This window comes from Erpetoichthys calabaricus, chromosome 8, assembly GCF_900747795.2.
Source record: "Erpetoichthys calabaricus chromosome 8, fErpCal1.3, whole genome shotgun sequence".
NCBI lineage: Eukaryota > Metazoa > Chordata > Cladistia > Polypteriformes > Polypteridae > Erpetoichthys > Erpetoichthys calabaricus.
The window spans coordinates 19,833,356-19,849,229 of NC_041401.2; the positions used below are offsets into that span (position 1 = coordinate 19,833,356).

General features: G+C 35.8%; 1 protein-coding gene across 4 annotated transcripts in view; it reads left to right on the forward strand.

Moving 5' to 3' along the window:
- Nucleotides 1-15,874, forward strand: part of tlk1a (tousled-like kinase 1a) — a 134,902-nt gene that overhangs the window by 53,256 nt on the left and 65,772 nt on the right. For 2 of the 4 annotated variants that reach the window (XM_051930625.1, XM_051930623.1), the window contains exon 2: nt 11,709-11,779. In XM_051930625.1, the coding sequence (XP_051786585.1) occupies nt 11,714-11,779 (66 nt within the window). In that variant the 5' untranslated portion in view covers nt 11,709-11,713. Of the gene's footprint in view, nt 1-11,708; nt 11,831-15,874 lie in introns of all 4 variants that reach the window. The other 2 variants (XM_051930624.1, XM_051930622.1) reach the window with 1 other exon arrangement.

The following is a 15,874-nucleotide window of genomic DNA, read 5'->3' on the forward strand; positions in this document are numbered from 1 at the left end:
GCTTTTCAGATGATAGAGCAAAATAAATGCTACTTCAAGTGAGCTTCTACTTGTAACCAAATTTAAAAAAAAAAAAAAAAAAACGGTCTTAGAGTCCAAGCCTTGAAGTGTGCCTGAATTGTCTCTCCCCTCTAAAGTTCATGCTTATTACATATATAACAATATTACCTATTATTTTATATTAGGGAAGCCTTTAAGCATTTGGTTCAGCCTCATTTATATGTCAAAGCGTGCTGTATGTTTAATTTTCTCTGTGGCGAAGATATCCTTTGGTTGAATGAAACTAATGCATGATTAAGCATGTAAAATGAACTGTGACATTGGTGGAGTGTGATCAGAGGTAACTCTATGCAGTAACGGATGCATTCAGGGAGAGGAATATTGGATATCTCCCTATACCTGTAGTAAATGGTATATTCTCTTAAAAAAAAAAAAAAAAAAAAAATTCAAAAACTACTTTAATTTCATAGCTGAGAGTAAGAAGTCCAGAGTAAAAACACAGCTGCAGTCTCTAGCAAAAATGTTAGGAGTAAAATAGATTGGACATGAATTTACTATTGCTCTGCTGGGCAGTGTGAAAATTGATTTAGTGTCAACTAAAGTATAGTTTTGATAGTTATTTATTGAATAACTACTTTAATCTGTTTTGTATTTTTAAAAAGCACATTTTAAATTTTGTTGCCATTGACAGGTAGCACTTAGTTTTACACTAGATAGCAAAAAGAGGGAACATTGCATTGTATTTTTTGATGACAAAATAGTTTTCTTCAAAGCACGGTTTGCATGATAAACCCTGGCAGTCTCAATGTAAGAAAGTACTTGTATCAAAAACAGCTTTCTTGGATACAAACTTCTGACGCCCTCTTTCCTCACAAACTAATGTATTAACTCAGCAGTGCAGTGTCCCTGTCTTCAAACATACCCTACAGTTTCATTCTAGAACTATCACAAGTCTCTTTACTGACATTTTTGTAGTATTCCAGAAAATGCACATAAGATAATGCTATATCCCATCACTGACATTTTTGTTTCCTTTTTAGATTGTTTAAAAAAAAAAAAAAAAAAATCATAAAAAATCTGCTAAGCAAGGTAATGGTTCAAAGTCTCTTAACTGAAAATCCTTTTGTCCAGATGTGTTTCAGAATTATTAATTTTGCAGGTTCTGTAACATTATGAACTAAGGATATATGGATATGGCATTCGTATTGCTTTTCAGATAACATTCCTTTTAAACCAAATACATATGTTTCCTGTTTTTTCTAAATTTTTCTGACCTTCTCCACAACAAATTGCCGTTAAGTTATACTTAATGTATCCATGTACATTGGCCTCCAAATGTAAGGGGCAAAATGCAAAAAGGTTAAATTATTACTACTCCGTTTGAAAGTATGGGTTAAATGCTAAACCCATTTTTGACAATATTTAATATGAAGTGTTCTTTTGTTGTTTAGAAATATGTGATAATTTCAGTATTTCATTTGTAGAATAGTATATAGCAGTGCTGCAGTGATTGACATTTTGTAGTCATTTTTTAGCAATACCTTTCACAGAAAATGTTTTCAGCTTCAAATCAATTTGCCTTTTACTTTTTTAATGTTCAAAATTGTAGACATTTTAAAACAGGCTTATAGTGTTTTTTGCACTCCCAAACTGACAGTTGTTCACATTGTAAACTGCATTCTTGTGTTTTCCAAAACACTGAAGTCAGATTGCTGCAGGCTACACTGTTCCTTTTTTGGTTATGATCACAAAGTATGATTCCATGCATCATTCTATACATTTTATTTTTGGCTTCTTTTCCTTGTCAAGAATTGCCTCTGGCCATTTACTATCAGTTTGATTTCTTTTTCTTCATAGGGTATATATTTGAAGCAATAGCGCATTTAGGATTCAGTGGTGGTGTATGTCAGTGTATGTAAGTACATGAAAACGAAGTGTTAACACAGATATGCAAGTGATGCTCGCAGACTTTACATATGTAATTTCTTGGAAAAAATGTGATAATAGCAGGTTGCTTTCCACATTACTTTCTCTCCCATACCTAAAAGCATTAGCCCAGCTCTCTGTATACTTTACATACACTCATTAACGGAATCTGCTTATTTGCAAGTACATAACTGATACTCTTGTGCTATGGGCAGAAGTGTTACACTTTAGCCATATTATATGCAATACTGTATATCCTGAAAAATGTGGGCAGTTTAAACAGCTTGGGTCTACATTCAGTCATTTGTTTGATACAGAACAGTATGTCATCAAAGAATACCAATTAATTAAAAAAGTTGGGAAATGGTATAATGCTGAAATATTGCCATAACAAAATTTGCACCCTTTTTCTTGTTTTGAATTGTCCGACTAATTTCACTGCAAGAAAAATCTAGCTCTTCTGATCACTTACAATAAATTGCCTTTACTCACATAGCATGAATTAACCAGTGACTGGCCACTAAGTAGTGATGTTAAAAAAGGTTTCTTTCAGTGTTCCTTATTAACGATGTCAAACTCTTTATCGTCAAAATGAAGTAGTTTTCAAAGTCATTCAGAGTATTTAACATTCCTGTTTGCACTGTTTTCTGCTCATGGATTTGCTAACTTCCCACAATGTTGTTGGGAAGAGGAAAATTAATTTGAGTTCTTCAAAGATTGGGCTTAAAGGATAAGCTTGATATTTTTATAGTCATTCTTTTCATAAACATGATGTATGTTAGTTTGCCACCTGAAATTGCATTCTAATGTGAAGCATATTTCATAAATTTTAAAAAATAACTAGCCTGCTCTTCCACTTTTATAATATAGGTGAAAGGTACCAGGGTCCCATTATAAAGAAAAGCCTTAAAACTTAATATGTACCATGTTTTGTTTCGATTTAGGAAAAATGCCTTGTGCATTTCAGTGGCATGACTGTGGCAACAAAAGTAATTGGAAATTATATTTTATCAGGGATTCTTTTCTGGTCCTATTTTGTAGAGGAAAGGATTCATTTCTGCTTTGTCTGTTAATCTACTTGCAGTGGCCGTAATGGGTTAAGCTGTGAAAACCTAACACCAGACCCAACCACGTTAGGGTCTTTACATTCTGTGTTATTTTACATAGACTATGGAGCGAGATTTACACTGAGTGGGAGTGTAGTGAATGGAGAGCATATACACGTTTCATTGTACCTTGTACACATAATAAATCTGAACTGAACTGCTTACACTGCATTGTACAGTATTTTTAATAAAAGCCTTGTGTTTTTGAAAACATCAAGTCACTTTTTTTACATAGTACATAACAAAATAAAACCGCTCCAAAAATGGCAAAGGAAGAACAGATAGATTAACATTAGAAGAAATTTAAGACTGAACATTTTGACTTTTTAATTATTTATTTTTACTTTGAATACACAGGGAGAACATGCAAAACGTGCAGATCCTGACGTTGTATAGCAGGATAGCTCTGTTTCTAGAGCTTCTGTTTTAAACTTGATTAACAAGGTGTGTGTTCTCCTTGAGAAGGACTGGTGTCCTGTATAGACATTCTTTCTGCCTCACACCTGATGCTTCTTGACATATGCTTCCATTGCCCTGTTACTCCTTGGAGTTACTGCCTTGGATAAGGAAGTTAGGAAGATGAATGGATTATTATTGTCTACAGTGGAAAACAATATATGAATAGTTCATTTTCCTAGTGTGTGTTCTCCAGTAACAGATCCAGGAAAGATTTAATTTTACAATTAATTTTCAAGATAGGATACAAAATATACCTAAAAAGCAGAGATGACAATGTTGACGTCTACGTTGGGACATGCTCAGCAGATTCCATGAGAGTAAACTAAAGTACTTTGTAAGAATTTATAGTAGATTTGGTAAAGAGTAAGATTTTGGGATACAAAAAAATTGTCATGTTTTTGCTTGGCTGTCTCCACTGTGTTGTGTGTGTGTGTGTGTATATATAGTTTTACTGTCAAATAATGCAAAGAGTATGCGACATGTGTTTCGCCCTAATTCTGGGCTCATCAGGCGTACGCACTCACTGCAACCCCCTCTTGGGGAATCGAACCAGAATTAGGGCGAAACACGTGTTGCGTACTCTTTGCATTATTTGACAGTAAAACTATTTCAAACCATTCTATGATCTGCTTCTCGCAAATGAAAGTGGGCACCGTGGTGGATGTTGGCTGACTTGCTGACCAACCACAAGCGTTACGTGGTAGGTAACCACCCATACAATCAGATTGTGATTCAGACTACGAATGCCATGAAAATATATATACAGTGCCCTCCACAATTATTGGCACCCCTGGTTAAGAGGTGTTTTTTTAAGCTTCTAATAAATTAATTTTTTCCCAAAAAATATAGGCTCACAACACAAAATAAAGAAAAATCCAACCTTTAATTGAAGAGCATTTATTCATTTAGGAACAAAATCCCACATTAAGAAAAAAATTTTTTACATGAAATAATTTGTGCCACAATTATTGGCACCTCTAACAATTCCTATAAAATAAATGTAATTGAAGCATTTTTGTAATTTCTAGTTTAGTTTTTAAAGATGATCAGATTAAATTGGAACTTTTTAATTAGTAATTAATGACTCCGTGTCCCTGGGGTATAAATATGACGTGACACAGAGTCCTATTGCTCTTTGCCACTCTTCAACATGGGAAAGAACAACATGCCGTTCAAGTAAGGCAGATGTGTGTCGACCTTCATAAGTCAGGTAATGGCTACAAGAAAATAGTTACTCGCCTAAACCTGCCTGTATCTACAGTCAGAGGAATAATAAATAAGAGTAAAACGACGGGAACAGTGACAAACAAGGCTGGACAAGGACCCAAGTTTATCTTGCCACCATGCACAGTGAGGAGGATGGTAAGAGAAGTAAAACATTCTCCAAAGCTCACTGTTGGAGAACTGCACCAAAGAGTGGTATCTTGGGGTCACAAAGTCTCCATGACAACCATAAGACGCTATCTCCATGCCAACAAGCTGTTTGGGAGACATGCAAAGAAAAAGCCTTTTCTTACCTCCAATCACAAATGTAAACGTCTGGAGTTTGCTAAGTGGTACTGGGGCTTTAACTGGGACTGTGTGCTTTGGTCAGATGAGACTAAAATTGAGCTTTTTGCCAACAAACATTCTAAGTGGGTCTGGCGTGAATCCAAGAATGAGTATGTGGAAAAGCACCTCCTGCCCACTGTAAAGTATGGTGGAGGATCTGTGATTTTGTGGGGCTGTTTCTCTTACAAAGGACCTGGGAACCTTGTTAGGGTGCATGGCATCATGAACTCCTTGAAATATCAGGACATTTTAAATCAAAATCTTGTGGCCTCTGCCAGAAAGCTGAAGATGGGTTGTCATTGGGTCTTCCAGCAGGATAATGACCCTAAACATATGGCAAAATCTATACAAAAATGGCTCAGCAGACACAAAATCAAGCTCCTTTCATGGCCATTTCAGTCCCCAGACCTCAACCCCATTGAAAACTGTGGGGTGAGCTGAAGAGGAGAGTGCATAAGAGAGTACCCAGGACTCTGGACGATCTAGAAAGACTGTGCAAAGAGGAATGGTCAAAAATCGCTGTCTCTGTATTCTCCAACCTTGTGAAATGTTATAGGAGAAGATTAAGTGCTGCCTTGTTGGCAAAAGGGGGTTGTACGAAATATTAATAGCAAGGATGCCAATATTAATCGCATTCGCCCCTCCCTCACTCCTCATACCACTGACATTCTTGTTCAGTCTTGTCACTTCTCGGCTGGACTACTGCAATTCACTCCTCTTTGGTCTCCCTAATAAATCTCTTCATAAGCTTCAGTTAGTCCAGAATTCTGCAGCACGTATCATCACTTGAACCCCATCTATTCACCATATTACTCCGGTCTTGCAGCAGCTTCATTAGCTCCCGATCAAGTTTCGTACTGATTTTAAGATTCTGCTATTAACATTTAAGGCCATCCATAATCTCGCCCCTCCATATCTGTCTGATCTTCATGTTGCCATTCCATCCCGTAACCTTAGATCCTCTTCCTCCACCCATCTGACCGTCCCTCCTGCCCGTCTAACCACTATGGGGAGCATAGCTTTCATCCGTTCTGCTCCTAAGCTCTGGAATTCATTACCTGCGGATCTCCAAAATATCAAATCTTATTCATCCTTCAAATGTAAACTTAAAACACATCTGTTTAAAGTGGCTTTTTCTTTTTCCTTCTGATTATAGTGGTTTTGTTTGGTTTTAATTTTTAGATTTTCTGAAGTTGTTTATAATTTTATTTATTTGTTTGTTTGTTTGTTCGGTGTCCTTGAGTTCTCTGAAAGGTGCCTTGTATAAATAAAATGTATTATTATTATTATGATAATTGTGGCACACATGATTTCATGTAAAAAATGTATTTCTTAATGTGGAATTTTTTTTCCCCCCAATGAATAAATGTACTTCAATTAAAGGTTGGATTTTTCTCTTTTTTGTGTTGTGAGCCTTTATTTTTTGGGGAAAAATAAAACAATTTATTAGAACCCTAAGAACACATCTTAACCAGGGGTGCCAATAATTGTGGAGGGCAATGTATAAATATATATATAAAATATATATAATATATATATTAAAAAAAAAAAAAAGCGCTGTTCCATTTGAACTAGTGTGGTGTTAAGGTATCACCCATTGCACGGCTGCACTTGGGTCCTAATTTGGGATCCTGAGGCGTGGTGGGTGCAGCAACATATACTGCATCAGTGCATGCTCCAAACCCATCTCTCTATCACACTGTTTATTCTAACTTCAGAATACATGATCATCTGTGAGAGGAAAATGTTATCAGCTTCTCTGCCAAGAGTTACTGTCTGTCATAATTAGGGGTGCAAGAGAAGATTGGTTTGTGTCATCTTCAACATTGATCGATTGACATTTGTATTGAAGTGAGAGCCAGAATTTGCATTACATGGATATATATCTTAAATGAGCTCTTCCTTCGATGCCAGTTTTATTTCAGGTCTGCTTTTTATTTAAGGTTTATTTGATGGAGAATTCTTTCAAGGGAAACATTTACAGCTTGTGTACACAATTTTTTGGGGTGACAGTGTATGTGATATTTTCATGAGTGTTTTGCTAATGGTGGTTTTCTATACAAATAAGGAAATTAGTTTCCTGTTAAATTTATGGATGTGTGCTTAATAGTTACTATATTGTAAAATTTCTGTTGTGAATGCAAGGCAAGTATTAACAATTTGTGGCTTTTATGAGAAATCATTCTGATTTTGATTAGAACAATACTGAAACCAGCCTTTTGCAATTTTATGACATACACATGCCACTGTGCTCATTTATACCTGGACAAGTTTGAATCGGTAAAGCATGTTTTTAGGCATTGGTTTTAAAAACAAAATATAAAAAAAAAAACCTTTCCCAGAGTAAACCAGCACAAACATGAGTATCACAGACAAACTACACGAAATGGAATCAAATTAGTACCCAAGTTTAATGCTGTATGTGCCCATGTACTGTAAATGTATCGGGTTATCCAATAAGGCTGTCACCCTAATTTTGACAGCCAGTTTAGCAACCACGCTAAATGCCAAATAAAAATAGTTGAGGAAAAACACAAGGGAACAGAGCAGCCGTGAGTTATTCAAAATGCTTTAAAACAGTAAACTCTGTTGGGTATATAACAAAAATTTCAGAATTTTAATTGCTTATATCAAATGTTAACATCCTGTGGGAGGGGAGAGACACTATTGTGGTGGGTTGGTGGTAATGTAGCTTTATATTTGTGCTTACCAATTAAAAATAATACTTATGTGAAATATAGGGTTCATTGTGTATTTAGAACTTACTGTAAACTTAGTATAAACTAGGAGAAAATTATTTAATTAAAATTGGACATGTTGATGCTGCTATTTATTATTGTTTGGAACTTCACTTTAAGAATAGAATGATCATGTATTATGTAAAATTCTATATTGGGAAATATGAAGATGATTTTCTGAGGTATTGTATCCTATAGATTTACTCTCCAAGTTGATTTTTTTTGTTTGCATATGGTACAGTAATGTTCTTATCCTTCCTATGCAGTGTATCCTACATTTGTCTCTTTGTTTCTCTTCACCAAACCTGCTTTATTATACTTAGTTTTTGGTTGAGCTTGATATACATTTTCTTTTGCTAGGTTGAGATTCCCAACTTTATGTATTGTATGTGGATGCTCCGATTGATAGGCAGACGATCAAAACTGAATGCTTTTAATTTAAAAAGATTCAATCGGTGATCAGTAAATTGGCTGATCACGAACGCTGATCATTTCAGCCCCTGCTTATTAGTCAGCGCCTAAACAAAGCAGCAAGTTGAAGGGTTTTTTTTTTTTTTTTTTTTTTTAAAGCAGTGTGGACTCTTCCATATAGCAGAAAGAGAGGCAATTGGAATAATTAGCCTTTACATTATTAAAGAAAGTGGAGTAATAAAGTCGGCAGAGAAATAGCAATCGGAGTAGTCATCGTCCCGTGCAGTTAAACAGCAAGAAAAGTTACGTTAAATACAGACCTTTTTAGTTTCAGTTTGGACTGTGTTCTTGTTTTAAGTGTATCAGCTTACACTTTTAATGGGAAAACAAATTTAGATAAAGAATTTGATGTTACTGCTTAGTAAATAAGCTTGTTAACAGCAAATGCATCTTTTATAAAAAATAAATACTAAGCCTGCAGAATTTAATTTTGTTAATATGCAGGCAGTGTGGTGGACTTCAAGTCCTGAGGTTGTGGGTTCATTTCCTGTTACTGATGCTGTGTGACCATTTGCAAGTCACTTGACCTGCCTGTCCTCCAGTTGGCAAACCAAAAGAAATGTAACACATTGTATCATAAATGTTGTAAGTCGCCTTGGGTAAAGTCATGAGCCAAATAAGTAAATGTTAATAAAAAATGAGCAGTTAGCATATGTGCTGTATAGTTTAATTATAAAAATGCACTTTAATATAAGGCATAAGACTTCTGTGCGTCTAGTTGTGCAGGAGCTTAGTGTAAAATAAATAAATAAATAAATAAAAAAATGTTAAGGGATGAAGGGAAAAAGGAATGGGTTTCAGCCTAAAAAAACTGATTGGGGCATCCCTAATATTGTGTACTGTAAAGAGAGCCTTCTCAATCACTTAGAAAGATGTTGGCACATTATTGGGGGGCAAATTGATGAACTGTGCTTAGGAAAATGTAACCTCAACTGTGTTTAAAGTAATGCATACAGTATGTGATTGGTTTCTACTTTGGTAAGTTTTCCAAAAAGTGCAGATTTTTGATCCAATGCTCTTGGCTATGCACAAGGTGCTCCTGATCTTACCCTTCTCAATCTTTGGTGTAAATTAACCACTTCCCCGCATATCTCTTCCCTAAATAAACTTGGAACCATAAGTTCTGTGCTGCACTGGTTACAATTCTTTGTATAGTCTCTTAACTTGCTGCCCTATGGGTGAATCAAATGGGTTTGATTTTGTTTTAAATCATAGGGGTAAACTGTCAGCTGCCGCATATACAAACCAATGAGTATTGTCAGACATCACATTATTTTGAGACGGTGCATGCTGTAAAATGATGCTTTAAAAATGATTCAGTTTACATGGATTTGTGCTGAATCACGCCCTAAATTAAGAGTACTTGAAGGATGACATCAAGAGTGGGCTTTATAATACTGCGTGGTCTGATCTAGTACAGTACTTAATACACACATGTCTTGATAGAAATGGAACAGTCTTTCATTTCCATTGTACTATTAATATTTTCATCAGTCCCTTGACTGATTTTGTAACTGTACTAAATAACCCTACACTCAAAATTTGCACTCTGATCTAAAGCCGTGAAATTCAATATAATTTTAGTAATGTAGCAGCTTTGTTTTCTTCTAGGTAAAATCTAAAAGAATAGTATCTGATCTGTGACTTTTTCTAAATATATTGTGCATTTTTAATATTGGAGAACAGGAAGGCTAAATGAATATAAGAAATGTAAAGACATCACACTTCCCATACAGTCATTCTGGAGCCTTTTTTTTTTTTTTTGTAGTAAACTAAATTGTTACATGAATTTTGGTATATCATTGGGTCTTCACACATTTTAATGCTTTCTATAAGGATCTGATTTCTTAGACCTTTTGTCAAGGGACAGAATGTTGGGGGGATGATCAACAGGAGTGTTAGGCATTATAGCACTATGGCAACAATGTTGCCTGTTTCTAATCTCTGTGTGTGTGTTTTTTTAAGCACTATATTCAGTATTGAAAAACAATTCTGTATTATTTGCAGCCTCTTGGCTCTGTTTGGGATTTTAGGATAATAATGATTTTTATCATATATCTGTCATTAAATGAAACAAATTGTAATTAGTTTCATTTAAGCCTAAACTTTGTTCAGAAAGGAAAACAAGACAGTTATCTTTTGAGAACCTGCATTTTTAGGTTGATTTGCCTGTAGCCTGTTTGACTGTTTTGAAGGAGCCTTCATTGTCATTCACAATGGCACCTTCAGTATACTGAAATCATTATAACCTCTGTGCTGTGCTTGTGCTACCTGGTTTCCTTTCCTTCAGCACAGAATGATGCTTTCGGGTGATTCTAGTCTGAGCACTCCACCATTCACGGCATTGTTAATTAGAGTCTTGGCTTTTTTGTTTTTGAGATTCTCTGCATCATTTATAAATACAAATGTGTATTTTACTGTTTCATGTGTTAATTGTTAAACAGGGCTGCAGCAGATACAATTTATTTGTGCTGGGATATCAAAATTAGTAAGGTATTGCAAAATGTGTTTGAAGGAGAGCATCTAGTTATCAGTTTGGAAAAAATGCTGCTTATTATTTTGTTGGTATAATGGAGCAACACAATGAAAGCTGTAAACATCACATCACATGGTTTACACTAACACAAAGCACACATTCTCCTGGGAGAGAGACATTACTATTGGGAAAGGCATAAAAATCATTAAAGTACTTTTTGAAGAACTTAATAATAGTTTATTAATCTTTACAGATTTACAAAGCATTTCAAACCAGATCCTTATGAGTGGGAGCAGTCAATCAGATGGTCTCTCAAATCGTACATGGGGTGGTGCAAGTTGGAAAACATATAAAATGACAAGGCAGTAGTGTGCATTCATTATTAATTCTTACTAGTTGGATTTTGCAGTTATTTCATTCATAATTATATGTTAGGGGGAAAAAAAACAGGTTGATATTTTTTTGATACTTTTTAAATGGTTTTGAATTTTAGAAGTATTTTAAAAGTGTTAAAAGAAAGTAGGAAGAATATGCATCTATGTCTAAATAATACTTGGAGTAACCATTAGAGAGTTGAGTTTTGGGGCATTTTGTAAGAGGTGACTTGTTTTTGTATGATATGCTGAACAGTCAGTTCCTCTTCCATAAGCATTAATCTTAATATCTTAAAGCAGATGATATTTAATTAATATACCCAACTGCTAGAATTTAGTAATAAAAAGAGTGTTCAAAAATACTTGTATAGATGATACAGCAATAAAAGTGAAGAAATGTAAGCCAGTTTGGTTAGCAGGTTAAATGAATCACTAGATGGCTTAGAAAAGGCCACCAAAAAAAGTAAAACAATTTTTCATTGCTATCGGTTTTTCTTAAAATATTTAAATTTGTAATGCTGTTGTCCCTTAGCTGATCATTAAGGTCATTTTTCTGTATTGATCTTCAATTGTTAACTTATTTACTGTGTTCATTATCACAAATTAGGTGCCATGGATGAACTTCACAGCCTTGATCCCAGAAGACAAGAACTGCTAGAAGCCAGATTCACTGGGGGGGTGAGTGGAAGCACTGGAGGGAGCACTGGGAGTGGGAGTGTTGGTGCTAAGGTAAGTGTGCCTTAACGTATGCATGGATCAAGGTCAAATTCTAAGCAGTGCTCTTTTCCCTTGCCTCGTCAGATAAATAATTAGCTTTTGGAGAAATAAGCCTGAACATTTTGACAGTTTTAATGTTTGAACAACTTATTTGAAAGGAAAATCAAGTACAAATAAATGAAAATGGTATTTATAGCACATTTAACCCCAAGCTTTGCACTCTTTAAATTAGATAGACTTTAATTATGTACTACAGGAAACATTTTTGGATTTCTTTTAGTTTTCATCTTGGGTGAATTTTGGTTAATTTTACTTCTAAAAATTCTTTTGTGTGACTTCACAAATAGGTTAAGTAGTTTAAAATATACACACACAATTTTATTTAGGCTGGCATAACCCAAAATGGAATCTCAGTGATTTATGCTATAGTTAAGGACAGGTTTTTTCATTCCATCAGCTTGTGAATTGGCTTACTTGGCAATAAGGACTTCGTATGCAGATACTGAAGTCCTCATTGTATTTGTGTTTAACAAAATGTGCAGTAAACAGAACCTTTGTTAAATGATCTTATATGACGCTTTAAACAACAAGTTTCTTTTGACGCTGAACTAAACAGATATTTGGAAAGTGACTTTATCATTAATGTAAGATCTCCTTGAAAAGTAGAAATTATTTAAGCCAAGTACTTTAAATTTTCAACTGTTGCAAAGGTTTCTACGCTGTTAACCAATATTTTAGGCAAATTTTCTGTTACAAATTACCGTATTGTCATGATTTTGTTGCCCTTGACTCCAAGATACATGATTGATTTAAGAATGTGTTCTGCCTTGAAGCACACAAATGTATACTAAATATTTAAATCTACAAATAAATTTCCTTAACTTGAATTTATTAACTATCCATTAACTTCTTGAAACTGGACACCTTTTACATAAAATCCTCTTCTGTCTGTGGTGGTGCTTTTGTCAAGGACTGATGATTTTATTTTTGGCAACTTTCTGCCACAGTGGTGGTGTGCATGGCTCTCGGCTCTCTGTTTCGGTGCTTTGTTGTGTTAATGTGTGTATATGTGAGAGGTGTGCTACGATGGATTTGTATAGTCGTACGGACTTGATAAATATTGGAATACAATGCCATATGGGCATTACTAGCGGTTACCAGCGGATCCACAACATACCAATATAGTGAGACCTCCAGGGACTTCTTGAATTATCATCAGATCCAAGAGGTGGTGCAAATGGCGTCGGGAGTGCAAGCAGAAATGAGGATGCTAGGTGGGCCTACTGGTTTCGAGGTCTGCATGGGACTGATTTCTTTTTAAACTCGGGCCAAACTGCTCCCGCAGTACTTCATCTCACGCCCACCTGCTCTTACATGCACTTGGCCTTGTTTGTCCTGCTCCCGCCCACAGAAACGCATTGTTTCCATAACCATTAAGGATAAAAAGGCATGTTGATAAGCTTGTTTAACATGATCAAGTACAAGAAAGTGGCTGAAGCTTTCTCCTCTTTGGCCTAGTTATCCTTTTCACTTTTTTGCAATTATTCTGCTTTTGTTAGTATTTTAGATTAGTTATTTGTTATTGGTTATTATTTGTTAGATCTTTCAATGCGACTTTAATAATTTCTGAGCGCAAGTCCGCACGTCTTTTTCACAGAAAGGAACATAAAAAGAGCAGTGTAAGCAACGTGTGTCTTGTTAAAGCTTTATAAGTAGGCAACTGCTTACTGTTCCGTAAGGAAATAAAAGTATGAGCAATATTAATAATTGCTATTCATTCCACATAAATGTGGAATGGACATGGAAAGTAGGCGCTGTCCACGTACAAGTTGCACATATATAATTTTTACTTAAAACATAAGCTTTTCCAGTAGGCATATTACTGTTAAACACTCCACAGCTCACAGTTTTTGTTAATACCAGCACACTGCAACCAAGTATACATGCATCTCCACATCTTCTCACTAGCTCTGTGAGGAAAAAGGCTGCTAACAGCTGTCCAGTGAACTTCACTGCCGTCTTTGATTTAATGCCGTTGCATTAAGGTGCGATTATTACAAATTTCTTCTTGTTCCTGCGCCTTTGCGGTCGGCTTAAATAAAAGATATAGAAATAGAAGCTTTGGGTTCCTTTGTATGTTATGTTCGTTTTATTGATTATATCCTGTCATTTTGCCTTTCTGTAATAAAATTTGATGATAAAAATAAGCTTTGGCTGAGAAATGCTGCTACTTTGTAGAGCATGTGAATAGTTGTCTCTAGAAAGTTTGTCGACAAGTTCTTACAGATGTCGTAATATCTAATTCTAAAGAGGCCTTTACATATTTGAATGGTTTCAAAAGATTTGCAGATAGTTTTTATCCTTGGGCCGTCAAAAATAAAAATTTTAAATACTCTCAACTTTTTTTTTCATATTATGTGCAATGATCACTTTAGTGGATAATAATTCTAAAATGCACTGTATCAAATTTATCTCAAAAGAACATTGCATTCTATTTAAAAATATTATTTAAAGTATTAACCTAAAGTATTAACTGTCACCTGTTAATCTGGTCCATAATTTGGCATTTTACTTTATCTTCCTTCTAGTCGTAATCTGAAGCCAAGTAAACTAGTAAATTCACACTGCTAAGTTTTTTGTTTTTTTTTATATAACTCTTTTAGGGCGGATGTCGACTTTTGTCGACAGGAGGGGTTGAAGGCTAATGTCGACAAAAGTCGACATCCAGGGATAGGGGGCGACAATCAGCTGTTAATGGCGACAAATCTCACTGTCACATCACAGGCATTCCCTCTGTGCTTGGAAGAATGCTAGACTCGTTGACTCGGCAACTAAACCTTGCGTGTGCGTGAGTTGCGAAATGTAAACAAAGGCAAGATGGCACCGACATGTGAAAAGGCAGCGAAGCAAGTGCAGAAAAGAAAACACTCGGCAGACGATGTTTTGCGCATTATCGTGGAGTCGGACTCTTGATTTTTCAGAATCGGATTTTATTGGCAGTGATCAGGAGATCGAGCAAGAGAGTGAGAAGCAGGCATCAGCTGATCAGACACTAGCCGATGCCGCGCCAGCGGATCTGCTGCCAGTTGAGTGCCTTCACGCAGCCGATGCATCTACGGCAAGGTTCGCATGGGATAAATACACAGACATTGATCCGTTGAGAGCCGATCTGGCTACTGGAGTTTACAAGACGGCATGGCTTGCTGTTGGACATGACAGATCACCAGCTGCTGTACTTCAGGCTGCTCTCTCCTGATGCTGCTTTTCAGCTACTGTCAGATGAGACAAACAGGTAGGCAGAGATTTTTTTTGAATCGCGGGCTGCGTTTGCATCGCATTCTTGTTTTTCAAAGTGGAAACCCACAATGAAAGGCGCGCTGTGGCATTACAAATAGAGATGGGACAGAACTGGTGATATAACTTCAGGGAGCATTGGTCCAAACGTGTTTTGTCCCCTGGTGGCTTAGGTACGTGCTGCTGCAAAGTTTTATTCACTTCTGTAATAAACAGAAGCAATTCCCATGGGGTGAGCCAGGCTATAATGCCATACATAAAGTTCATAAAGTTTCAGAAGTTGAAAAGAGGTGACAATACGGTTTTCATGCAGGCAGAAAACTTGGTGGCAGTGGCATGGCACGATGGCAAATGGGTGACTTGTCTCTCTACAGTACACACTAACAATATATGTGAGAAAGTGCAGCAACAGACAACTGAAAAATAGACACCAAAGCAACACATATTGTAAGGAGTGCAATGTGGCAATGACTGAAATTGGCTGCTTTGAGCGAGATCAGACTTTGCTGTGTAAAATGTATGTGATATGTATGTGAAATCATAGAGTATGCAGGCTCATGCAACATGCAAGACAGTAACATTTGTCAAAAGTAAATATTTTTTGTTGATTTGATATGTTAAACAATTGCTTTGTGTTCTTTTTTAAAAAATGTTAGTTTTTGGAAAAATATTCAGCCCTGGGAGAAAAGAAACAAAAAAAAAATTAGCCCTAAAAGAGTTAATATAAACAGAGTATAGTGCATGTTTTTAAATGAAGCTTTA